The sequence below is a fragment of the Trichomycterus rosablanca genome, chromosome 5, assembly GCF_030014385.1.
Source record: "Trichomycterus rosablanca isolate fTriRos1 chromosome 5, fTriRos1.hap1, whole genome shotgun sequence".
Classification (NCBI taxonomy): Eukaryota; Metazoa; Chordata; class Actinopteri; order Siluriformes; family Trichomycteridae; genus Trichomycterus; species Trichomycterus rosablanca.
In genome coordinates, this window is record NC_085992.1 from 5,902,730 (window position 1) to 5,928,514 (window position 25,785).

At 41.5% G+C, this 25,785-nt stretch overlaps 1 protein-coding gene across 1 annotated transcript in view; it reads left to right on the top strand.

The window, feature by feature from the left end:
* The window catches only part of bcl11aa (BCL11 transcription factor A a), a 46,045-nt gene extending 29,509 nt beyond the window's left edge, over positions 1-16,536 (top strand). The window contains exon 3 of the mRNA XM_062994791.1: positions 14,298-16,536. Coding sequence (XP_062850861.1) covers positions 14,298-16,354 — 2,057 coding nt within the window. The 3' untranslated portion in view covers positions 16,355-16,536. The remainder of the gene's footprint in view (positions 1-14,297) is intronic.
* Positions 16,537-25,785: the final 9,249 nt, after the last annotated feature.

Consider the following 25,785-nt stretch of genomic DNA (forward strand, 5'->3'; position numbering starts at 1 on the left):
CCGCTGGGTGGGTGGATGGGGGGAATGTGTGGTGCAGCACTTAGACTCTCTGTGATGGGAACATTAGCCACATTAGGCCGCTCTCAAAATGCCCTAATGGAGTACTCACTCTGGAGCACACACACTCATATAAACGCATTCACACAGACACAACCAAAAACTTTTTAATGTGTGAATTTGTATTTTTTTTTTTATTTGTGCTTGCTGCCCCAGCTTATTCCTCCTTCACTAAGACAAAATTTAAACCTAGGACAGGAGCTTATTCGTCTGGACATGAAGGACAGCAAGTAAAGTGGGCAGACAGTTAAGCTAATGGATCTCCGACACCTTTTAACCTCTTTACATGCCTACTTTTAAAAATCAACTGAGTTCGAATTATCCGTACTGAGCTGTCAAAAAGCGCTGCGTGATCTCTGTCTTCTCTCTGCTCTGGCCTCCGTATGAGAAAGTCAGGGTGCAGAGCCGCCTGTCTTTGAAAGCTGTGTGTTTTTGGGATGTTTATTTGGTGCTGGTGGCGAGGCCTTCATGTTTGTGTAAATGTCAGAGGCTGTGTCGTTATTGACTGCTCTGCTATAGTCCCGTGCCTCTGTGTTCTGTTCAACAACTGGCCCCGGGCTGCCTTCCACTGGAAAACGAAAAGGCTTTCGTCTGCTGTTGATCAAACTTTGCCTTTTTCCCTACTTTCTCTTTTAACACACACACACACACACACACACACACACACACACACACACACACACACACACAGACCTTTCATTTGAACATGTTCTTTAAGGACAGGGCTTGGTGGATGGGTGGCCGTCCACTTTGAATAATTTAAAGAAATCTTTCGTCCCGCTTTCTGAGAAGGGCCTGAGGCATGGAAGAGCGATGGAGCTGGATCTGTTTGGACTTGTCTTTTCTCCTTGCTCATTGTCTCCTAGAGTCAACTTAAAGAGCGGACAAAACCGTAAAGCTTTTCTCCATTTACTCCTTCTGAAAGAGGACCTCTCTGTGTAGTGAATGTAGTTTTATATTTAAGTCATTTTGATATGCTGCTTGGGGTCTAATCATGTCTTATATTGCTTAGAAGTAATAGCTCGTATGAAACTTGTGGTCTAACAATTACAGGTGTGATTCACAACCTGTTTTTGATTTAAATTAACAGGATTAAGTTCAGGGGTAACCTCTCACACTATATTACCATCATGTAATACATATACACCGATCAGCCATAACATTAAAACCACCTCCTGTTTCTACACTCACTGTCCATTTTATCAGCTCCACTTACCATGTAGAAGCACTTTGTAGTTCTACAATTAGTAGACTGTAGTCCATCTGCCTACAACCAAACAGCAGCAATAGATGAGCGATCGTCTCTGACTTTACATCTACAAGGTGGACCAACTAGGTAGGAGTGTCTAATAGAGTGGACAGTGAGTGGACACGGTATTTAAAAACTACAGCAGCGCTGCTGTGTCTGATCCACTCATATCAGCACAACACACACTAACACACCACCACCATGTCAGTGTCACTGCAGTGCTGAGAATTATCCACCACCTAAATAATACCTGCTCTGTGGTGGTCCTGTGGGGGTCCTGAACATTCAAGAACAGGGTGAAAGCAGGCTAAAAAGGTATTTAGAGAAATAGATGGACTACAGTCAGTAATTGTAGAACTACAAAGTGCTTCTATATTGGTTTTTCAGTTTAAAGCGTTTAAAGTTAGTGGCATGTTATTGTCTGTTTATTTTTAAATTAGCCGCCTTGACGTGCATTCATTATATTTAAAGATATAATGTGTTGGATGAACCTGTTTCTTTAGCTACATTAGATATGTTCTTAAACCTCTTTACAACTCGACCAGTAAAAAAGCTCTTAGGTTTGATCTGGACAATAAAAGCTCTGTATTGATTTTTTTCAACAGCTGTTATTTGTGCTAAATATCTCATCCGCTTACACTCCGCAGGTTAAACCCTCGGATGTTCTAACTCACCTCCTGCCTTTGTTTTAGCAGTGCGGTGATGTTATGGCATCCCACCTTCATTTAATATTGACAGTTTGTTGATTACCTGCCTCAAATAGCCTGTTTGCTCCATCTCCAAAACAGCGAGTTATTGTTCTACTACTGGTTCTTTATGGGCCCGTGTTTAGTGTCAGAATCGATCCTTGGTTAAAACTGGTTGTACTGCTAGCTTGTGTTAACTTGTGTTAAGCGCAGCCAATATTGGAGTAGATCTGAGTTTGATCAGAAGCCTGCCCATGAGTTAACTTTTCTTAAAACAAGCACACTTGCTAGCTCGTTCCTGCCCTCCCCTGCTTGCCTTTTTCTCCTCCACACTTCTTTCTGTCTGTCAGCTCTTCAGACCTAGAGAAGAGGGGGTCAGCAGCACCAGGAGGCAGTTCAAGGCAGCTATCATGAAAAAAAATCCTCTATTTCTTTTTTTCCCCTTGACTGTCAAGAGAATCACACCCTTGGCTTTTGTTGTTGTTAAAGTTAGGCCTTTTTGTTGTCGATGTGATAAAACCATGTTAGAAAATGTCCTCTTATCGATTGGTTCTCTTGGATAAAAAAAGCACTTAAAGATGGTTTCCTCATCAGAGATGTGAGCGGGAGATGGAGGTAGAGAGAGCGCCGGATCTGGCAGAGCAAGGTCAGAGCAGCGCCGTTGCCAAAAGCATGACTGCAACCGGCTTGATGTTTCCCTAGAAGCAGGTTCTCAGTGACTCAAACCCCGATCATTTTCTTCACCTCCCTCCTTTCCTGTCCTCTCCATTGCTGTTCTCTGGTTTGCTCACTTTTTCGATCTCTCTCTCACTTATTTTTGGAGCTCTGGACGGCAGAAAGCCAGAGAGAGGTCTCTCGGCGATGGTGAGGTGGAGAGGTGTGCTTTTTTGGTGTGTGCGGAAGAGCGTAAAAGCTGGGGGAGAGGGGGTCTCTTTGGCAAAGAGCTTCTCCTCTTGAGACAGCAGTGCAAAGAGGCCTCTTGGTTATGGGATGAACTTCTCCTTTTGCCCTCACCTCCCTTCCCCTGCTGTAGAGCCCTGAGGGAGAGTCAAAGCCTCTCGAAAGCCTGCGTGGCTCCAAAGATAGCCAGGGTCAGGAAAAACAAACACCTGTACACAGCCTCTGATGGACAGATGGAGAGCGTTGGAGGTATGAACATGGAAGCAAGGCAGATAAAGGAGCGAGGGATGGGAGGGGAGACGGAGCGAGGTGAAAGAACTGATCTGAACGGTCTTCTTTCCACGTACGTTTGGTAAAATAAAGAGAGAAATGATCTTTTGTTAGATGGAAAGTATTTCAGTGGTTTGTGTGTGGAAGGCTAAATGAGTGTGTGTGGCCAGCACCCTGTGTTTGCTTTAGGGAATAATGGTACACACTGATGTAAAGGTGGTGAGTGATTCCCTCTGGCCGGCAGCTGCTGGGGCAAGCCGGGTATACAAGTCCTTGCAAGTCCTCATTCTCTACCCACCACTCCTGCTGCTGCATGCTGCATGTTTATGTGGAAGACAAAACACGTTCAAAGAAATTTGACACAGTTTGTATTTCGGCTTTAATGCATTGTCTGCAACTTTATTCAGTTGAACTTATGCACAACCCAACTGTGGTCGAGACTGGCCTTAAATGTTCAGTATCAGATTGGATCTGAATCAGATTAAATTAAGAAAAACATCATTACGTATAATATTTTCATTTGCTTGCAGTAAGTCAACTTGGCTACTCTTAGGATGCTAAGTATCATATTAGTATAATAATTTTGGTACTAAATATCGATGGGCTGTTGACAACAGTGCATAAAACCAAAGAAAACTTTATAGATTTAATTGGATTTTGCATTTATTTATACAAAATTAAACAAAATATCTTCATTGTCTTTCAAATTTGAATGCATCTTTCTAAAACTAGCCACTGAATACTCTTGCACGACATAATTAAAATGTAGAGCTCAAGACAAGCCAACACCCCCCACCACAAAGCTTTATGAGATATAAACTACACAAAGCTGAAGCCTTTGCTGTTCTCCCCCTCTCATCCCTATTGCCCCTGAAAGGCCTATAAGAAAATATATTCAAATTGAAAAGCTTAAAAAAAGCCATAATGGAAATATAAATTGCCAAAGCTGAATGTGGAAAGGACAAAAAGGGTGAATATGCTGATGAAAGTGCAATTATGTGAAAGCAAATGTTATGGAGACCCCGGAACTGGCTTTGGTCTTCTAATTAAAATAGCCGAAAATGTTTTGACAGTGTCTGAAGCTATGCCCTGGGCCCTGGCTTCACTGTGCTCCAATTTCTTCCTCTTAGTGGTGCGGCGATACATTTTATTCAGAACGTGCTGTGAATAATTCCCTCCAGCCCTCTCACTATTTCACTCGCTCATACCTTCAGCAGTAATAGCAGAGGGCTCAGGCCTGAGTCGTCATGCAGCGTTCATAGTTCTGATTTTTTTGTATCGGTGCTGGAATTTTCATTTCATGAAAGAAAGAATTCCTGATGAGCCGGTTAAATGAGTTGTCATGATTAATTGTGGACCGATTATTGATGTTGATGGTGTGGACCTTGGATGAAATAGGAGGGTTGGTCTTATAAGCAACAGTCATTCCATAAGGCTAATTATTACAGCTTTTTTATTTTTAAATGGTCTTCGCTTTGAAATTCTTTAGGGTTGCCAAGGCCAAGCATTTTCCATCCTCTTTAGGGCTTAGATTTGCTCTTACTTTATTACCTTTTTATGCAGTAATAGTTAAAGGTGTGGAGCTTGTGGTTTTGTGCTGAACCCTGAGCTGAGCTCTCCACATGAATAAATGATTCTTGTTCTAATTAATTGAAGCATGTGGAGGAGCAGTGTAGTTGGTGCAGTGATTAATAAGGATATTTATGAGGGAGAAAAATCTCTCTCTTTTACTTTATTTATTTTTTTCCTCTGATTATTAATATTTTTTGTTTCTTACTTGACTAAGTGAGAGTGAATGCTTATGCGGTGTCTTAATAGACTGAGCACGAGTAAGTGTTTAGTCCTGTAGGCAACTGATTATGTAGTGATTATACATCCACTGCAGGTATGAAGCAGCTTTTATTAGTCATTAAACAAAAGTAAAAAAAGGTAAAGGTATAGATACAACTCGCATCTAATGTATGCCTTCAGCACTGACACAACAGGCATAACCACAATGCATTGTATAGCCCTGAAAACGCTTACATTTATACACATGTCCAGTTTCTTGATTTTATTTAGAATTTTAATTGCTTGTACAATGTTAATGCAGGTTAAGAAGAATCTAAAACCTAATAAGAATTTTAATCCTTCAAAGGAAGGAGAAACTGCCAAAAATAGCAGAAGGAAGAAACTTTGAAAGGATCCAGGATAAAAAGGGATATTAGTTCCCCTCTGTGCATCACATTTATAATAACCCATTGTGTCTGTAGTCATCCAGAGCCATAAAACATTAGTGTTTTTAATATTTCAAGGTACCTGTGTTTTTTCCCAATCATGCTCTGTAAATTATAGTGTCACTTAAAAACGCACCAGCTTACGTTAAACACTTAAATCATATTTAAGTACAATTACAGAAACTGCACATCTGGCAGCATCCACCAGTAATTTAAAACCAGACATTGATTCAGCTTTGGTGGGAGAGGGCTGTGTGTGTATTTTTGTATTTTTGATACATAAGTTTGTTGGTTCCAGTGCTAATTATCAGCCAGGCCTGCACGGTTGAAGTGTGTGTAGTTGTGATTGGAGAGGACACGTCTGTCCTCAGTGTAATAATGAGGAGGAAGGAGAGTCAGGTGTGTCGAAATCTCATGTGTCCCTAATTGCATTTGTGAGTGAGAGCAGGGATATAACGTGTGAGATTTATCTCCTGCAGAATAGCAAAAATAAAAATAATAAAACAATAATATGACACAGGTGTTTTACTATTTTACTAATATTTTACAAATTGAAATTACCAAAACATATATAAATAAATAATAAAATAAAAAAGAAAACAGCAGACCTGCAGGTGGTTGAGAAAGGAAATGTTTTAAAATAGTATAGTAATATTTCTTTCTTCCCATATATCCATCTTCATTCAGTCTCCTGGTCGCGTTGCTACGCCTGTGTCTGGAGTAGTCCTGACTCCCAGAGGGCAATGTGGTTAAACACATAGGCACAGCGACAGTGAAAACAAGGGCTAAAGGGGTATTTTGTGATAAAATGTCTCAATAAATTCATATTAATATCAAAATTAACTATTCTGAGAATATTTTTGGGAAGTGGTGCTTGGGTGGCGCATTAGCTCACCACCGCTGACATTGGGTTAAATCTCAGTGGTGCTAACGGCAGGCTGGACGTCTAAACAGACATGATTGGCTAGGTCTGAGCGAGAGGATGGCCAAAGCTTTGTGATGGATTGGTGTCCAGTGTTTCCTGACTCTAACCAGGAGAAAATGGTTGATAAAAATGAAATAAAAAACAAGTAGCTGATTGGACTTCAAAATAAAACCTTGTGTATATTGTACGATCATCCCTACTGATCTAATACTCATTGTCTTAACCGCTTATCCAATTAGGGTCGCGGGAGGGGGGGGGGGGGGGTGCTGGAGCCTATCCTAGCTTTTCAATGGGCGCAAGGCACACAGTAACACCCTGGACGGTGCGCCAGTTTATTGCAGGGCAGACACACACACACACACCCATGCATCTATAGGGCGATACAATGTCTCCAATTAACCTGACTGCATGTTTTTGGACCGTGGGAAGAAATCGGAGCTCCCGGAGGAAACCCACGCAGACACGGGGAGTACATGCAAACTCCGCACAGAAAGGACACGGACCGCCCCGCCTGGGGATCAAACCCAGGACCTTCTTGCTGTGAGGCGACAGTGCTACCCACTTATCCACCGTGCCGCCCAGTGATCTGGTAGTGTGGATTGTTATTGGACCAATACTGATCTAAATGGCTGGATTGGTATCAGATTAGAGTTGAATCATTTTAAATACAGGAGACGCAACAGACCTTGTACTTAAACACAGGATATGAAACAGGCCACAATCACACACACACACACATTTGTACAACTTGCTTTCAGAATGTCAGCTTGGCTTCTGTGTGAATGTTGTGAGGATGTGATGGGCTGGTTGATAATTGGAGCTTTTTTTTGACATTCCTAGACTTTGTGCACATCCAACCTTAATCAAATATGTCCAGATGAATTACAGACATGATTGTGCTCAGTAGCATTTTTAATGTATCGTGTATCTAGTTCAAGTGTTTTTTTACTGTCCGTCTGTATTTCAGTCTGTGTCCCCTGCATACACTTAACATTCAGATTACAAGCCATTGTTTGGATATAACTGTACACTCTCTGGCAGAGAGCATTTCTCTAATGCATAATATTTGGATTGAGAACGGGAAACAGAGAAGTGATTCAGACACTTGTGTCGTTTTTTTACGGCACTTCCTCTGTCCAGCTTGTGTGCGAACAAGTGTTGGTCAAACAGGCCTTTGTTTGTGGTCAGTCACTCGACACGCCACAAAAAGTCTGGCCAGGACAAAGAGCCGAGTGTGAGAGAGCGGCGCTGGGTCGGCCGGGCCACGCTGCTCCGGAGAATACTGATGCATGTCAGACACACACACACACACACACACACACGATCTGTGTGTGCACGAATATACTTAACCTGAACATGTATTTTCAGAGGCAGTTGCACACACGTTGCACGTATACAGCACACACTTAAAAAATAGGGCAGTGTGGCGGATCCCTGGAGTCTCACAGAGACCTTGGCCACCAACACACTCCATCATTAGTTTTTAGCACAATACAGCAGTTATAGAAGTAAAAACCTACACATTATAATGAGAGCTGTGAAATCGATTCTACATTTTTATTACAGTTTTTAATTATGAATTAGTCCTCATTTAATTGATTTCATTGATTGACTTGTTTGGCAGATAAACTTTCTCTGCACATGCTAAGAACAAAATGCAAAATTTGTACATTAGGACACTGTTTACTGCTAAAGTCGCTGATAACATTAAAATAATAATTATACACAACATTGTCCTTTCCCCCCTGCATGCACTAATCCTACTGAATTGTTTCAATATTTTAATAACTGTTATCACTCAGTTCTCTTCAGTCCTAACACAAACATTTATTATCTGTTTTACTAATGCTTCATCCTGGTCAGGGTCGCAGTGGGTCTGATTCATTGGGCGAATAGCAGGAAAAACCCTGTGCAGGGCAGACATTACATTACATTTACATTTTCAGCATTTAGCAGACCCTTTTATCCAAAGTGACTTTCATTACTATGACTGTATACAGTCTAAGCAATTGAGGGTTAAGGGCCTTGTTCAAGGGCTCAACAGCAGCAACCTGGCAGTGGTGGGGCTTAAACCAACAATCTTCTGGTTACTGGTCCAGTACCTTAACCACTAGGATTACAACGTCCCTACAAACACACACACACACACACACACACACACACACACACGCGCACACACACACACACACAATTAGAACAATTTTGGAAGCTCCAACTGGCATGACTGCATGAAACTGGAGCCCTTAGAGGGAACCCAATCAGACACAGGGAAAACATGCAAACTCCACACAGCTGTGAGGCGACAGCGTGACCCACTGCACCACTGTGCTGCCCTTAACACAACCATCAAGGACAAAACAAAAAGAGTCTGTCTGTAAATGACAGCTGAGACTGATTCAGAAAGATGCAAAGCAGCTTAGGAAATGCCACCTGACCATGAGCTTGTTGGACATCCCATTTCAAAAACAAATTCTATTTAAATACAGTGACCTCTGAGTGATCTTTTCAGCTATAACATCAGCCACTATTTTGAGAAGCTTCTCACATGGCATTGAAGTATGTCTGTGGGAATTTGTGGCCATTCAGTCATTTACATGGCTGGGCACTGCTGTTGGTCAAGAAAGCCTCATGCAATGTTCTGGTTCATTCCAAAGCTGTTTAGTGGGTCTGAGGTCAGGGCTCTGTGCAGGACACTGGAGTTTATTTAAATCATATCTTTATAGAGCTTGCTTTGTACTCAGGGGTACAGTCATGCTGGAACAGGAAAGGGCCTTCCTTAAACTAATGCTGCAAAGTTGGAATCATAAATTCCTTTATTTAGTTGATTTATTCCACCTGTTAGTTGTTGTGGCTGAAAGACATACATTCAATATTTATACCCATTAGAAAATATATCGCAAATGCTGTCACATGACCAGATTTATGTATAATACCAAATGGCGAGGACCTCTGTAACCTATCACTGTGGTGCAGCTTCTGAAAGCACAATTTTTTGGACTGGGAGAGCAGGGTTTGCTGAGGGACGTAGGGCATGTAGCTCATTGCATATTTCCTTCCTCCGAGTCTCTTGTTTCGGTGGGCACCAGTTGCTCTGTGCCAAACCATCAATGTACTGTAACACTGCCCCTCATTCTGTCGAAAGCATTTCAGCATGCCTTTATCTAAGCGTCGTTAAACGAGTGTGAGGTGTAGATGGATTAGCGAGTCCTTTGAGGATGTGGTTTTGCCCCGGCTCTGCCCTGTAACATGGCTCTGACATTTCCTCGTGTTAAACCTGGCAGCAGACGGTGCGGGCTCGCATGCGTACGCGTGTCTGCCAGAGCCTGCAGGCCGGTCCAGAGTGTGTCACCAGCTGCCTCGGACTCCCAGCCTGTCCACGCTGACCCGCATTAGCTGCAAATTGGAGGGCTTTTTTAATTAACTTAGGAATCTGCAAGCCCGCTCTGTGACTTCCCATAAATGCTTAAAAGTGTCAAGCCACAGATTATCAGTACACCGAACAAACTCCTGGAGCCAGCAGCCTCTGCGAGACTAAAATAGCACGACAGGAAGCCTTTTTTTCTCTCTAAATTGCTTACTCTGTTTGTCTCCTTGTCTTTCCTCACTCTTGTTTTTTCTCACCTTTTTCAATCATGCATATAAAGCAGCTGGGAAGCCATCAGTCCTTCCTCAAACGAATGCACAGTGCTTAAATTCCTATTTATTTAAAAAAGACAGAAAATGATAAATACAAAGAACTGTATTTTTACTCTCCTGAGAATTAAAACGAGACCAAACCTGAGTAGATGCTTAGCATGCCATTGCTTTTAATTCCTGTCTGTTAAATCTTCAGCGTCTGATTGCACACTACAGGAGTGACTGTCCGATCTCTCTCTGCTGTCATTAGAACAGTTTGCGTGTGCCAGTTTTGTCAGTAGAGCAGAAGCTGGAAAATGTGATGCCAGGCAGAAGTCCCCACATGCCTCATGCTGGTGGCTGTGAGCGCTCTGCCAGTAGGCAAAGCTGCTGCCTGTACAAAGCTATCAATTATTGCTGCAATTATTTGTCTAGTTGGATACTCAAAATGTCATGTGAAAAAGATGATTACACATTCTGCCGAGCCTTGCCATGTGTAATCAAATGAAGCAAGCCCTTGTTAAACATGACTCCGCAGCCATCCGTCCATCTCAGTCCATGGCCAGAGGAAGCACAGCTATCATACTGGGGTGCCAAACATTTCTACATACAGACTAGTGATACAGTATAGAAACAAATACCATAACATGTTGGGCAACCAGAACTGCCTTTATCCATCTTGGCACAGATTCTCCAAGTCTCAATTCAAGTCAATTGTACTTGAAGGATGGAAAGTTTTCCAACTGATTTGTTATTGGTGTTCGATAATCTTTTTTATATTCAGCAAACCATTGGCACCCTGGAGGAGACCACTTCAGTCATTATAAAAATGAATAAATGAGTCCTTTCGGCTTCTCCTGTTAGGGGTCGCCAGAGCAGATCATTCGCCCACATATTTGATTTGGCACAGTCTTTACGTCAGATGCCTTTCCTGATGCAGCCCTGCTATTAATCTGGGCATGGGATATCTCCCTCCCCATTATTAAGGTTGTGCTTTCTGTATTGTGAGCCCAACCTGGAATTTCGAACCCTCAGACCTTAGGCACTTTTATCATTATGCCACACAAACTCACTCAATCATGATAGAAATAATCCCTCATATTGATCAGGTGATTAGTCAGAAGAGCTTAGTATTAATTCCCAACCTGGAACATTTCCAAAACCACATTTTTCAGGGTCCTGGCAACTTGCACAACAAGTTTAGAATTGTTTGATTGATTTTTCTTCTGACAATTTTTCCTAAAAATGCACATTAGCGATTTAGTAACGCATTACTGACAGCTTAATTCATTTCAAAACTACTTACACATTGCTAACTAAGGCAATTCGAGACGAAATAAATAAATCCTGATTGAAACTGAATAGTGATAATTTGTCCTTCAACTTATACCAAGAGCCTGGCATTGTAATTTCAGCAGCGCAGAACTGGGTAAAATAGCCTTTGCATGATAATAGAAAACGTATACAAGGTTAAACCCTCGCAGGTGGCAGCAATTAACTGTAATTTCTGCAGATTGTAATGATCCATAATTTACCATCCATAGCTGGCCTTCACATCAACCCACGATATACAGTCGTGCGCTGTCTTGATTTGGCACAGAGTTTTCAGCTGCTGGTCTTTAGTTCGATTGTCAGGGGGCAGTCGTGGGTGGCAGAACCATGTAGACGTACTGCTCTGTTATTCCCACCGTCCACCACCACCCCTCTCTCGAAATATTCAGAGGGTCCTTCACATGAAATACATTGAAACACTTACTTTCCCCAGGGCTTCCAGGTCAGTAAAAATTACATATCAACTGATGTTGGTATAGTTTAATGCCACCTGAAGCCAGAATTATAGCACTTCAGCTGAACACTGAGCAATTATACTGCGTTTGGAGAAAGTACTCTGGATTTGACAATTCTGTGTGCAAACAAGTTTCTCGATTAGTTCTGGACCCCGTTTTAGTTTGTATGTCCATCTTTAGTAGTTTCAGGGAGTGAGTGTGCAACATTCATAAATGCACAGGTACTGTAACATTATGTGGAATATTTTTCCAAGGTTCTTTTACACCCACGTCTCCCTCGTTGTGCTGTTATATTCATTGTATTTGGAAGTGATGGATTTTGAGTTAAACTAAACTTATTTTGCCTCTTAGAAAACAACAAGCTGAATATCTCAAATATTATTTTTATCATCATTATTCAAAGCAAGGCAGCAAAGTGACATGGTACTGTTAGTGCCCACAGCTTCCTAAGACCGTAGGAACCTGTAACCATTGTCTCTGTTTATTGTCTATATAGTCTGGCATGTCCACAAATGTTGTCCCCAGCAATTCACTTTTCAGCCACATGCCAAAAACACTCCAGTAATCTGACTTTTTACTTTGAATTGCCTTTAAGAGTGAGTGCAGTGGATTGGTTCAATGTGCAGGGTGAATCCCTGTCCTGTGCAGTCAGCTACCAGGGGTCGGATGCGTCTTGTACGTCGGTGCCTGGGTCCTGCTATAAGCGTGCACATTTCTTCTCAGAAAAGATCGTCCAGAATGTGAAGAAAACGATGACGACACAAAAGGGTGTGGGAGTGTCTGAGGGAGGCTGTGTGCCACTGCGCCGAGCCTTCCAGAACCGCCCTCATTTGTGTGCATTAACAGGATTATCCCACAATCCCTTGGTGGCTCCGGCCTGCTTTCCTTGCACGGTGCGGGTTTGCCTTGTTACATGCTTTGCTGAGCTATTGAAGACTTCAGAAAAACCCCCTCGGAGAAAAACAAAGGAAGAGATGAAAGAGGGAGCGCTGCCTGTTCGGCTCCATCCTGCACCTCTCGCTCCCCCTACATCTACTGTATTTTCGACCGCACTCTCTAGCCCTCTCTCCCGGGATGGGGAGAAAACAGTGGATGATGATAGCAGTTTAAAGACCTCTGGCTTCGAAGGAGTATTCACTCCATCTCCCATGTCCATTTTCCCCTCTTTGTTGTTGGGCATGTGTTTTCCCGTTATGTGGAGGGCTTTTTTTTTTTACTGGACTGTACACTTTTGGGAACAGGGTGGATTGCTGTGGAAGTGGGATATAAACTGTTCAATTTAATTGCTGCTAATTTTGAGATGCTACTCAATGCAAATTAATAATGTCAGTTCTGTGTTATGTCAGTAAATAAAGCAGATATTTGTCAGTTATTGGCCTAAGGGTTACACTAGTTGCCAAGGCTCAGTTCCTTTGCGTGACCTCAAGCCACTCCTTGACTAAACACTTTGAAAAGGAGCCTGCTTATAACTGCTTATAATAATCAAAAATGTATTGTTTAATTAATTAGAAAATCAGTTTAAATATATAAGAAACCATTCACAATTTGTCACAGCCTAGCTGGTGTTAAAACAGGCAGAAAAATTAGTTTTATCATCAACTTGCAAAAGAAATGAGGCTGCATATAATAAATTAGATTACAAATAAAATAAGAAGCAGATCTGAAATCACTGTCATATTATAAAAAAACAAAACAAAACAGGTACCCTTATTATGAACTGTACACATACTGTAATTTATCATCCTTTTTCAGCCTCTTTTTTGTCATAAAGTGCCTATTTTATTCCATAATGTACCTAATATCATTAAAAATACACAATTATAATATATTAAATGGTGAGCATATGCCACGAGGTACCTCCCAAAGACTTGAACAGGCACTTACACTGTTCCACGTTGGATCACGAGCTGCTCTGAGACATGCCAAAGCCATTAACACACTGTTCCTCTTGCTCTCCGCTCCCTCCCCTGCCCTTCATTGGCACCACTACAGTAATGTTTTCATATTGTGATTGTGCTTCATGCCTGTCTGTTTCTGTACATAAATGAAAGACTGCACTTAGCTAAGAAGGTGGTATTGTTTGCTTTTACAGCCCGTGGAGACGTCTGCGAGCTGTGCCCGGCCTGTGCAATTGTAGGCCGGCCTTTATTCTGTGCTCTGAGACCCCTCTAATCCTTACCAGAGAGGCTTTAGCTGAGTTACTTGCACTTTGTTGTGGCCTTCTGAAAAGCTGGACTGTACTGAATTTTGGTCTGTGGTTCTCAGGAGCTGAGATGCTTCCATTAGGTGGGATTGTGGACGGAGTGTATGTACCGGCAGCCATGCTGGAGCCTGGGGTCTGAGCTAGAAAGAAGGAATTTGAACTTTAATTATTAGGTTAAAATCATCAGTGCCTCTCTCTGTTTAGAAAAAGCCAGAGGGGTGATGGGTAAAGTCAGCGTTTAGCCTCTCAGTTGTATCTATTGTTTACTAAACTTGTGAGCCGCGAACAGACTAAAGAAATATTTTACCATCTGGCCCAAACAGCTATAATTGTAATTTTTCGTCTCTGACCGGGTGGACTAATTGCAATCTCTTTGTTGTCTCCTGTAGGCAAAGATGAGCCCAGCAGCTACACCTGTACGACTTGTAAGCAGCCATTTAACAGCGCCTGGTTCCTGCTGCAGCATGCTCAGAACACGCATGGCTTCCGCATCTACCTTGAGAGTGAGCGTGGGAGTCCCCTCACACCTCGCGTTGGGGCCCCATCTGGAATGGGCGCAGACCATGCCTCCCAGCCACCCTTACATGGCATTCACCTGCCTGAAGGCAGCCCCTTCAACCTGCTTCGGATTCCCAATTCTGCACGCGATGGTCCCCCTCTCAGGGAGGGACGTTTTCCGCCAACCCCTCCACTCTTTAGCCCACCGCCCCGCCATCACTTGGATCCCCATCGAATGGAGCACCTGAGCCCGGAGGAGTTGGCAATGGCCACTCACCACTCGAGTGCCTTTGACAGGGTGCTGCGCCTCAACCCTCTGCCCCTGGACCCCCCAGCAATGGACTTTTCTCGCAGGCTCAGGGAGCTGGCTGGCAACACCGCAGGGTCCACTCCTCCCGTCTCACCTAACCGGCCCAGCCCCATGCAACGGCTACTCCAACCATTCCAGTCGGGAAGCAAGCCACCCTTTCTGTCTACTCCTCCCCTTCCTTCCATGCAGTCCCCCACAGGCTCCCAGTCCACTCCAACCCCAGTGCCCCAGCAGCCCAGCACCCCTTTGAAATCCAAGGCCTGCGAATTCTGTGGAAAGACTTTCAAGTTCCAGAGTAATCTGATTGTCCATCGGCGCAGCCACACGGGCGAGAAACCCTACAAGTGCCACTTGTGTGACCATGCCTGTACCCAGGCCAGCAAACTTAAACGCCACATGAAGACACACATGCACAAATCGTCACCCACGACGGTCAAGTCCGATGACGGCCTCTCCACAGCGAGTTCTCCAGAACCAGGGACCAGTGAGCTGGTGGGCAGTGCCAGTAATGCCCTCAAGTCAGTAGTAGCAAAGTTCAAAAGCGAGAATGACCGCCTGATTCCAGAGAATGGAGAGGAAGAGGAGGAAGAGGAAGAAGAGGAGGAGGAGGAAGAAGAGGAGGAAGAGGAGGAGGAGGAAGGAGAGGAAGAGGTGGAGCTGGAGAGAGAAAGGAGTCGCAACAACTTCCATTTCGGTTTAAACTTGGAAGCCACGAGGCACCATGAGAACAATGGGGGGCGGCATGGTGTGCCCGAAGATGGCATTCCACGCTCCCTACCTGAGGTAATGCAGGGCATGGGCCTGGCAGCCAGCATGCAGCACTACAGTGAGGCCTTCCACCAACACAAGCGAGGAGTGCTCAACTCGGACAGCAACTCACACAGGGACATGTGTGACGAGGACTCCGCCCTTGAGTCAGACCGAGTGCAGGAGGGCTCGGCCGTCAACGGTCGGGGCTCATCCCCCAGTGAGTCGGCCTCTGTAGGCCTGTCTAAGAAGCTGCTATTGGGCAGCCCCAGCTCCCTTAGCCCTCTTTCCAAGAGAATCAAGCTGGAGAAGGACTTTGACCTCCCCACGCCAACCATCCCTAACAATGAGAATGTCTATTCTCAGTGGCTGGCTGGCTATGCCGCCTCTCGGCAGCTCAAGGACCCTTTTCTAAATTTTGGGGATTCTAGACAATCGCCTTTTGCTTCATCTTCAGAGCACTCCTCAGAAAACGGCAGCCTGCGTTTCTCTACACCTCCAGGAGAATTGGACGGCGGAATCTCGGGCCGCAGCGGGACGGGCAGCGGGGGAAGCACACCGCACCTCGGTCCCGGCCGGCCCAGCTCGAAAGACGGCAGGCGCAGTGATACTTGCGAATATTGTGGCAAAATTTTTAAAAACTGCAGCAACCTGACAGTGCACCGGCGCAGTCACACGGGGGAGCGGCCCTACAAGTGTGATCTCTGCAACTACGCCTGTGCCCAGAGCAGCAAGCTCACGCGACACATGAAAACGCACGGGCAGGTGGGAAAGGACGTTTACAAATGTGAAATTTGTCATATGCCTTTTAGTGTGTACAGCACCCTGGAGAAACACATGAAAAAATGGCACAGTGACCAAGTTTTGAACGACGAAATTAAAACTGAGTAGCGATGGAGATTGACGGCACATTAGCAGCAAACCTCCTCAGATCCTACCTTTGTAGATTTTTCCCTGTTCGGCTAGTCCAGTGGAGGCTAAGACACCGTGCTTGGCACCACCAGCACACCCTTCTTCATTTACCGTTGAATGCATGTTCTGTATCGGGGCAATACAATTGCATTGACGCAAACTTCGAGCCTTTCTATTGTGCAATAATTTACATGTGTATTTTGTTTTCTTTTTTCTCCTCCTTTCTTTTTCGATAATTAGACAGCATGCATGATATGTTTCGGCTATTTTAAAAAGAATTGTCCCTGGTTGGTTAGTTGTTGAGTAAATGTGTTGCTGTTTTCTTGTTCTGTTTTTTATTTTTTAATTCAAAAAATGAGAAGAGAGAAAAAGCAACCATGCTGCATACATTCTGTAAAACATATCATGTACAGTTTTGTGTTGTAACATGGAGGGCAACAGGCTATTGCCGTACCCTTGTCGGAGAAGCTGAGAATCGCACTTAAACTAATCTTTTGAAAAAAGATATTCTGTCCACATAGGGTTAAAAACATGATTTGGCCCCTATTATGGAATATAAAGTTTTGTCAGCCTTTAAATTTCTTATAAATAAAGAAGAAAAAAAACAAGAAGTCAAGGTTAGAATTTGTACTATCATTTGGTAAAACAAACAAAAAAAGAGTGCCTTGGATCTTGAAACTGCATCGTTCTTATTTGCTCTAAGCTCGGAATCTCAGCCAGATACTGGAAATGGATTTGATTTTGATTCTTTTGAGGTTCTTGCATCAAGTACCTGAGTGTGACGCTGTCTACATGAAAATGATGATAATCAAAAAGCTAAAAGCTCATTTGTAGTTAATCATCATTAGCTACCTAGGACACACGCACACACGCACACACGCTCTTATTGTACTGTTTGTATTATGCATGGTACAGCCAGTATTGTGTGGGATTCAACCGTGTTTACTCTCCACAGTGGTACAGATTTTTTTGTTTTTGAAATATCCAGAATCATAAGCTCTCCCATAGTTTGTGAATGTTTTCTTTTGAACTAGCACAGCAGCCTAGCGTGTATCGGATCGTGTGAACGTTCACTGCATTGGTCCACTTGTAGCCTAATAAATAAGGTCATGCAGTGTTTCTTAAAATGACTAAATTTCCCCAATTACATCTATTAGTGATGATTAACTATGAATTACTTACACGTGTAGAATAGAATCAATCCTCAAAAACTAATTTCTCTTTTAGTAACTGGAGTACTTGAACTTGTGCTCCTTAAATAAATACACCAGAATGACCGGGACAGACAGGAGAAAGGGATTGATCAGTACTGATGATTCTTTGTTTAATAGATGTTAGGGACGATTGTTAGGTTAAACATCTTCCCCGTTTTGACAACCATGTTTTTAGGGTTTAGAAAGCACTTCAGATAGACAGTCGGCCCCTTCGCTCCGAGAGGAAACTTAAATTTGCTTGCGTATACAGAAAGTGCACTGGTAAAGTTTCCCAGTTTACAGGTAGTCACACGAGGGAAAACTTCCTACGAATTTAAAGTGTCATTGATGAGCATAATAAAGCCAACCCGTGCCCCCGTCCTGCACCCTCATACAGACTGAAAGCCCAATACTACTTCAATACAATGTTCAAGCATCAAAGCATAGACCTTTCAAACAAAGGACGATTAAAACTTGCTGCTTTCATTGCAAGAACATTTTTTGTATAAAAGTCATTTTAAAAAAAATATAAATAAGAACGTTTTAAATTAGCAAATCTTTTTTTAAATTCTTTTTAGGGAAACTATTTAGTTTGACGTTTCTCTTTTCTCTCTGTCTTGGTGGTGTTCAAGAATTGATCACAATGTATATCGAATGAGAAAAGAATCTGTGATTCTCGGTTTTTTTTCTTTTCCCCCCTCCAGCGTGGCTCTTTACAGCTCTTCAGGTCAAACATAAGTTGCATTGGGAAAGGTTTAAGATTATATATAAATATATAATAGAGAACTTAAATATAGGAAAATGCACACTCACGGTCAATTCCTATGCTAAAACACATTTATGACCTACTTTTTTCTGTATTTCTAGAATGGTATTTGAATTCAATGTTCACCTAGTGTAGGCACTATAGTATTTATATTGAGGCTTGTATTTTTAACTGTTGCTTGTTCTCTCAAAAGGTATTAATGTACCTTTTTTGGTAGTGGAAAAAACAACAAGCTGCCACGGTATATTTTTTTAATTTGGCAGGATAATATAGTACGAATTATTTGTATGTTTAAAAAAAATAAATAATAATACAAAAAAAAAACAATGAAAAAAATAAAGTATGTGGCATTGTATAAAAGGAGGCCATCTAATGGTTTCCCTGAGGAGTCTTTTAAGTATGTCCACACTAGCTAAAACAGGTGGTTGTACATATCTTTTTTTGGTTCTTTTTTTTAAAAGACTCTCTGCTGCCATTCTGTATGCAGTAATGCAAGCTGATGTTGGGTTCTTTTCTGTAGTGTGCTTCTGTCGTCTCACCTATCTCACCTGACTACATTCCAGAATCTTAACGAGAACAAATGTCATATGCAGTAAATATAGGTACAGAAATGAACATCATTCGAATAAATGAGTTAAAAAAGTATAAATGTTTTGCAGGTTTTGTTTTATTGCCAAATACTCTGGTGCTTTATATTTAGATTGGGATGACTTTGTATGCAAAGCATATTTAAAAATGAAATAGAACTAATGGAAAAGCCCGCTTGAGTTCATACTTTTTTGTAAATGGCAATGCGAAATATTTTGTTATCAGCCTTTTCTATTCCTGTTCTGAAAGCTGTTGTTGTAACTTGAACTTGAACTTTATCTTTTACAATGGGAGTCACTATTTATTATTACTTAAGTGCTCTGTTCAAAACAGAGACATGGAATGGATCATTTTTTTGGTTTTTCTTTTAAAAAACATCTTTTGTTAATATTGTTTTTCTTTAAAATGACCAAAGGTCATTTACAATGTTTGCTTTTTTTGTTGTATTTGTTTCTGGTCTATGTCGAGTTTTATTGGAGAAACCACTGTCTGTGTTTTCTGGCAGTTGTCTGCATTATCCTGTTCACAAACCCATTTTGTCCCTTTATTGAAAACAATTAATAAAAAAAGAAAATCAAATGATTACGTTGTTGGTCGGATTTCTTTGGGCTTGAAAAATGGTCATATATTTCAGCAGTATTTAAGATACAGCCTACAGTAGGTTTGTTTTTGGTCTGTTTAGTGCTGTATACATTTATGTATATGATTTATATATTATTATATAGTGTTCTCATACAGGTGAAGTAAATAACACTGATTATCTCTTCATCATGGCACCTGTTAGTGGGTGGGATATATTAGAAGCAGGAAAAATGGGCAAGCGTAAGGATTTGAGCGAGGGCCAAATTGTGATGGCTAGACGACTGGGTCAGAGCATCTCCAAAACTGCAGCTCTTGTGGGGTGTTCCCGGTCTTCAGTGGTCAGTATCTATCAAAAGTAGTCCAAGCAAGGAACAATTCCCCAGATCTCAATCCAATCGAGCATCTGTGGGATGTGCTGGACAAACAAGTCCGATCCATGGAGGCCCAACCTCACAGCTTACAGGAGTTAAAGGACCTGCTGCTGACATCTTGGTGCCAGATACCACAGCACACCTTCAGGGGTCTAATGCATCAATTAAAATCAAATATTGGCATTTCAACAGTCCAAAGCTAGTAAATAAGTGATAAGTGATGATACTGCCTGACCAAATGCATAAGAAGCAAACTATTCAATAGTTTAGTTTAGTCTTATTAATGTCTGAACCTTATCAAGCTGCAAAATAGCTGCTTTATCAGTACATCAATCAACAGGGCGCTCGGATGATGCAGCAGTACAGTTTTCTATCCACTACTGCTAAGATCCAGGGATCTAGGGTTCAATTTTCAGCAGTGTTATCGGCCAGTCGAAGTCTGTACAGGAATGATTGGTCAATGGCCGAAACAGCCTAGCCATTGGAAGGTGCACTTGTCTTGTGCTTTCAGTGTCCCGAGCCCAATCAGAATTAAGAGTGTTGCATCAAGAAGGGTGTTCAGCATAAAACTGTATCAAGTTTGGTATGTAGACCAGATCTGCTGTAGCAAACCTTAAATACATGTCAATTATTCAAATCTGTCATTTTTGATTTTCTCAAATGTCACTGACATTGACATTTTGTACCATCAGAAGAGCAGCTAAACTTTTTATCTTACTGTTTCTTTGTTTGTTGTATTCTAACTCAAAAAGTTCATAATAGTGTGTCTACAAAAATAACAGCAAAATTATGTTACAAATAAAATCCCAACCTTATTACTCAACCTTGAAATGATTCAAATTCAACAAGAAAAGTCCACTTATGTTTAAAGAGATGCTTTTGTGTTTTGTCAGGTGGGTAAAACCTGAAACCTTTTCACATCCCTTGCCAATCAACATCATTTATTCCTTCATCCAGCAGATCCATTTTCACCTTGTTCAAACAAAACAGCCCTACACAAACAGAGAAATGAAACAAATCAGTGACGTTTTCCTCAGTGTGAAATAAATTAACCGGTCTGAGTCACAGGTCTCACTTGATGTTTGCTTGGATTCAACACTGCATTTATGTCAGGAAAAGAAAACTATTGTAACAGTTAAAATCAGCTGGACAGATTTTTCTCTTGCTATTTTATAATACTGGAGTTCCAGTCACTTGAAAGATGAGCACTGAGACCAGTTTGAGGTCTGTGCAGAACTGGTCCAGTGGTCTGTGCAGAACTGGTTACAGTATGACCACTGACAGTACAGCATGGTGTGGTAACTAATCCCAATCTGGACCTACAGTATCTGTACCCTGCTTTAATACCTTTGTCCTTTATATACCTATTTAGATAATGATGCCTCTATGGTACACGGCTCACAACAACAACAACAATAACAACAACAACAACAATAATAACAACAATAATAATAGAAATAATAATAATAACAACAATAATAATAGAAATAATAATAATAACAACAATAACAATAATAATAATAATAACAATAAAAAAATAAAAATAATAATAATAACAATAACAATAACAAACAATAATAAAAAATTATAATAATAGAAATAATAACAACAACAATACAATAATAATAATAATAATAATAATAATAACAATAACAACAATAATAATAACAATAGTAAAAATAATAATAATAATTAATAATAACAATAATAGTAATAATAGTAATAGGGAAAGGAAAAAAATATTATTATTAATATTATTATTATATTGTAGGTAAGGAAAATAAAAACATAACATTTAATAATTAACATTACATTTTCAGAAGAAAAGGACTTTTAAGTTAAAATGAAATTTTGGCCTACAATTACAATTCAGCTACAGATTTTTATTTTTATTTTGGATGCCCTTCCTGGCACAACGTTCCCTTTTTAATCCGGGCTTGGTATGAGCACTGACAGCGCACTTACAAGTGCACCTTCCAATGGCTAGGCTGTTTAACCACCACCCCAGACATTGCCACTCATGCCTGTGTAGATGCCGGCCTGGCTGATAGCACTGCTGTGATTCAAACGCCAGATTTCAGCACATTTTTTAATTATCTGCATTATTTCGATCTACTCCCATGTCCCTACCCAATACTCTTCATACCTTGGTAAGAAGGGTAACCAAATTGAGTATGGTTACATGGTTACAGTTAATATAGTATTAGTACTTGGTACAAAGTGCATTCATGGATTTGGACTGTACCTTCTGTACTGAACTGTCTGTGGGATCTAGCTGCACTTTATTACTTCCTTTGTTGCATGTACAAAGCTCATTTTCCCTTGGCTTTGCCCATTATGGAACATTTTAGATAAACTGGGCTACAGATAATTTAAGGCTTGCTTAATTTGGTCCTGTTTTTTGTACTGTTCATCCCTGTGTTTACTACACGTAACACACTCTAATGCTTTACTGCATCCCTGGCTTTGCTTTATTCATTCTGTGGTGAAGGAAGGTGCTCAGGCCAAAAACACAAAGTAAATGCATCTTAATGGACACTGACCACCGAGATAAAGTCAGTATGCACTTGTGCTAGGCTGGACATTTACAGTAGAGCGGATAAAATGTGCATTAATCATGTATAACTATTGGCTTGTTTTATAAAGTCCATTCTAAATAAATAAATTAAAATAAATAAATCATTTATTTTTATATACGGCTTCATTTTGTTCAGGGCTGTTTCACCTGGAAATACTTGGTGCATGGCAGTAATACACCCTGAACAGGGCACAGAGCATCACATGACTTCTAGACTTCCAAGACTGCCAATCCAACCATCTGTATGTTTTTGGGAGGTGAAAGAAAACTAGAGTATTTTGATGAATCCTTTTAAGAGATGAAAATGGCAATGCCAAACTCCTCACATCCAGTGACCGGAGGTCTTTAGTACCCTAATGCTGTGTGGCACCAACACTAACTGTTGTGTCTCATTGCTGTTTACTCCACTTGTAGTCAAGTCAATTTTATTATATAACGCTTTTTACAATAGACATTGTCTCAAAACAACTTTACAGAATCCAGGACCAACAGACCAAAACCCCTGTTGAGCAAGCCGAGAGCAACAGTGGCAGGGAAAAACTCCCTTAAAATTACAGAAAGAAAACTTGAGAGGAACCAGACTCAGCAGGGACCCATCCTTCTTGAGTAGCCTGGAGAATAATTTGAATAAATAGGATTTACACAAATTATACAAACACAAATTAAAATGAATTAAAAGTTATAACTAGCAAAAAATAATGAACGACAGCAACCCAACATCCCTGATCACAACAAGTTTCTATGACCAAGAACCCCAAAGCTCTGCGCCTTTGTCTATATTCGGGGTGGACAGCTCCGGCCCCAGAGTCCAGAAGCTGGACGCAGCCAGAAGCCAACACGCAGCACCAGCAAATCTGACCGCCCAGACCCCAGGTCTCCAGGACTGGAGCCACACACCCCTAGTCTGGAAAAAAACTATTCAAAAGCCTGAGTAAATAAAGATGTTTTCAGTCTAGACTTAAACATTGAGACTAGAGATGCATGAGTACCGATACTAGTATCGGGTATTTTCCCGATACCGCGCTCATTAACTTGTACTCGTACTCGCAAACGAGGCTCCGATACTAAACATCCGATACCTAGTGCACGTTGCTGCGTTATGCCTGGTTCACACTACACGATTTTTGCCCTGATTTCCGCTTGGCGACTGGTCGGCGCTAGATTTGCCGGCCTGGGAGCAACTCGACGTTCACTCGGCGATCAAAACTCGGCTCTCGATCGCTAAGTGTGAACTATCCAACAACTCGATCCGACCGGCTCGCCGACCGCTCGGATGTGCGACTGGCAGTAAGTGACATGTCGAACAGCCAATGAGAACGCAGGATACGGTGTGAGGGGAAACGCAGGAGAGGAGTGTAAACAGGTGGAACAGGGGGATAATATAGTTTATATCGGAATACACCGGCACACACACGTTTTACAGTATTTCTGACCTGATCGTTCTCTACAAAACATAACAACAAAACACCAACATTGCAAAAATATTTATTAACCTCCAACTCACTACAGAACAATCCATGCTATTCGTGTTGCCAAATCCACTCAGATTCATTTATTTTTCCTCCTTGATTTCATCACATCAGTGCACAAACACTTTGATCACTCGCTACTTGTTGACGTGCATTTTTGGACGTGGTATCATTAAACTTCTCGTCACTTCTCACGTGTGTTTTTGTTTAAAAAAAACCGGTATTCTAAATAGGTATTGGTATCGGTATCGGCAAGTACAAAAATACATGTACTTGTACTCGTACTCGGTTGGGAAAAAATGGTATTGATGCATCCCCAATTGAGACTGTGTCCGAATCCCGAACAGAGGCAGGAAGATTATTGTACTTTGTAATTGGTGCCTTTATACCAACTGAAGAAGTTCAAAAGCTGTGCCTGATATTTCTGGACACGGGGGCAAGGCGTTGACTGGGACAGGAGGGCTTCCGTCATGAAGGGGACGGGTTGGGGAGGTGTCATCTCTGCTGTTTGCAGATAATGTTGTCCTTCTGGCTTCTTTGTATGGGGGCCTCCAGTGTGCACTTGTGGTTTGCAACTAAGTAGGAAGCTGAAGGTATGTGGATCAGCACCTCCAAGTCTGAGGAGATGGTTAGAAAAAAGAAGGTATGCTTCCTCAGGGTAGTGAGCGAGAACCTATCCCAAGTAAATGAGTTCAAGTATCTTGGGTCTTGCTCACAAGTGATGTAGGTTAGGCAAAGCGTCGACACTAATGTGTTTGCTGTACCAGACAGTATTGGTAAAGAGGGAGCTGAGCCATAAGGCAAAGCTCTCAATTTTCTGGTCAGTCTATGTCCCTACCCTCACCTATGGTCATGAGCTTTGGTTAATGACCAAAAGAACAAGATCATGAATCCAAGCAGTGATACAGTTATGATTTAAATAAATAAATAAATAATTAAGCTTTATTGTTTGCCACTATTATATTGTCTATTACAAGACCTACTGAGCACTTGCTGTTGGCTTAGTGCTAGATTTGTTTGATATTACTCATTACTTAGATTCCTTTTCTCCAACATATGCATTCTGGTAGGTTAATTAGAAACACTTTGCTTCCTAAACAGTAAAATACAAATTGCAATTATACCCGCATGCCTAACATGTCACACATTCATGCTCTAATTTTATTCATTTGGTTCTTCCATGTCTTGCCAAACAGTGGTAGTATTAATGTTGGTCTGCAGACTGAACCGTATTTAAATTTGGCAGAGAAAAATACTAAGGAGATCAAGGGTTGGTCTGTTATTGGTTGGTTATATTTGTATATGATAGCTATGAAGTGTTCAAAATCTGAAGAGCCCTTATTGACTGGAAGAAAAGCGGCTCACTAACACTTTATCTTTAAGAAAGTTTGGGTATAGCGTGCTGCCATCAGTTCAAAGTGGTTATACTTCCTGGAAACATAACTTCAGCCACTGACCTACATTATAAATGCCAGGTGACCCAGATGTTTTAAGAAAGGACTGTCTCAACTCATTTTGAATTTACACTATGCAATATAATGGATTGTATAGAATTTGACTAACTGGACCAATGGTGTACAACTGGTCAAATATACGTATATATATATATACAGTGTATCACAAAAGTGAGTACACCCCTCACATTTCTGCAAATATTTCATTATATCTTTTCATGGGACAACACTATAGACATGAAACTTGGATATAACTTAGAGTAGTCAGTGTACAGCTTGTATAGCAGTGTAGATTTACTGTCTTCTGAAAATAACTCAACACACAGCCATTAATGTCTAAATAGCTGGCAACATAAGTGAGTACACCCCACAGTGAACATGTCCAAATTGTGCCCAAATGTGTCGTTGT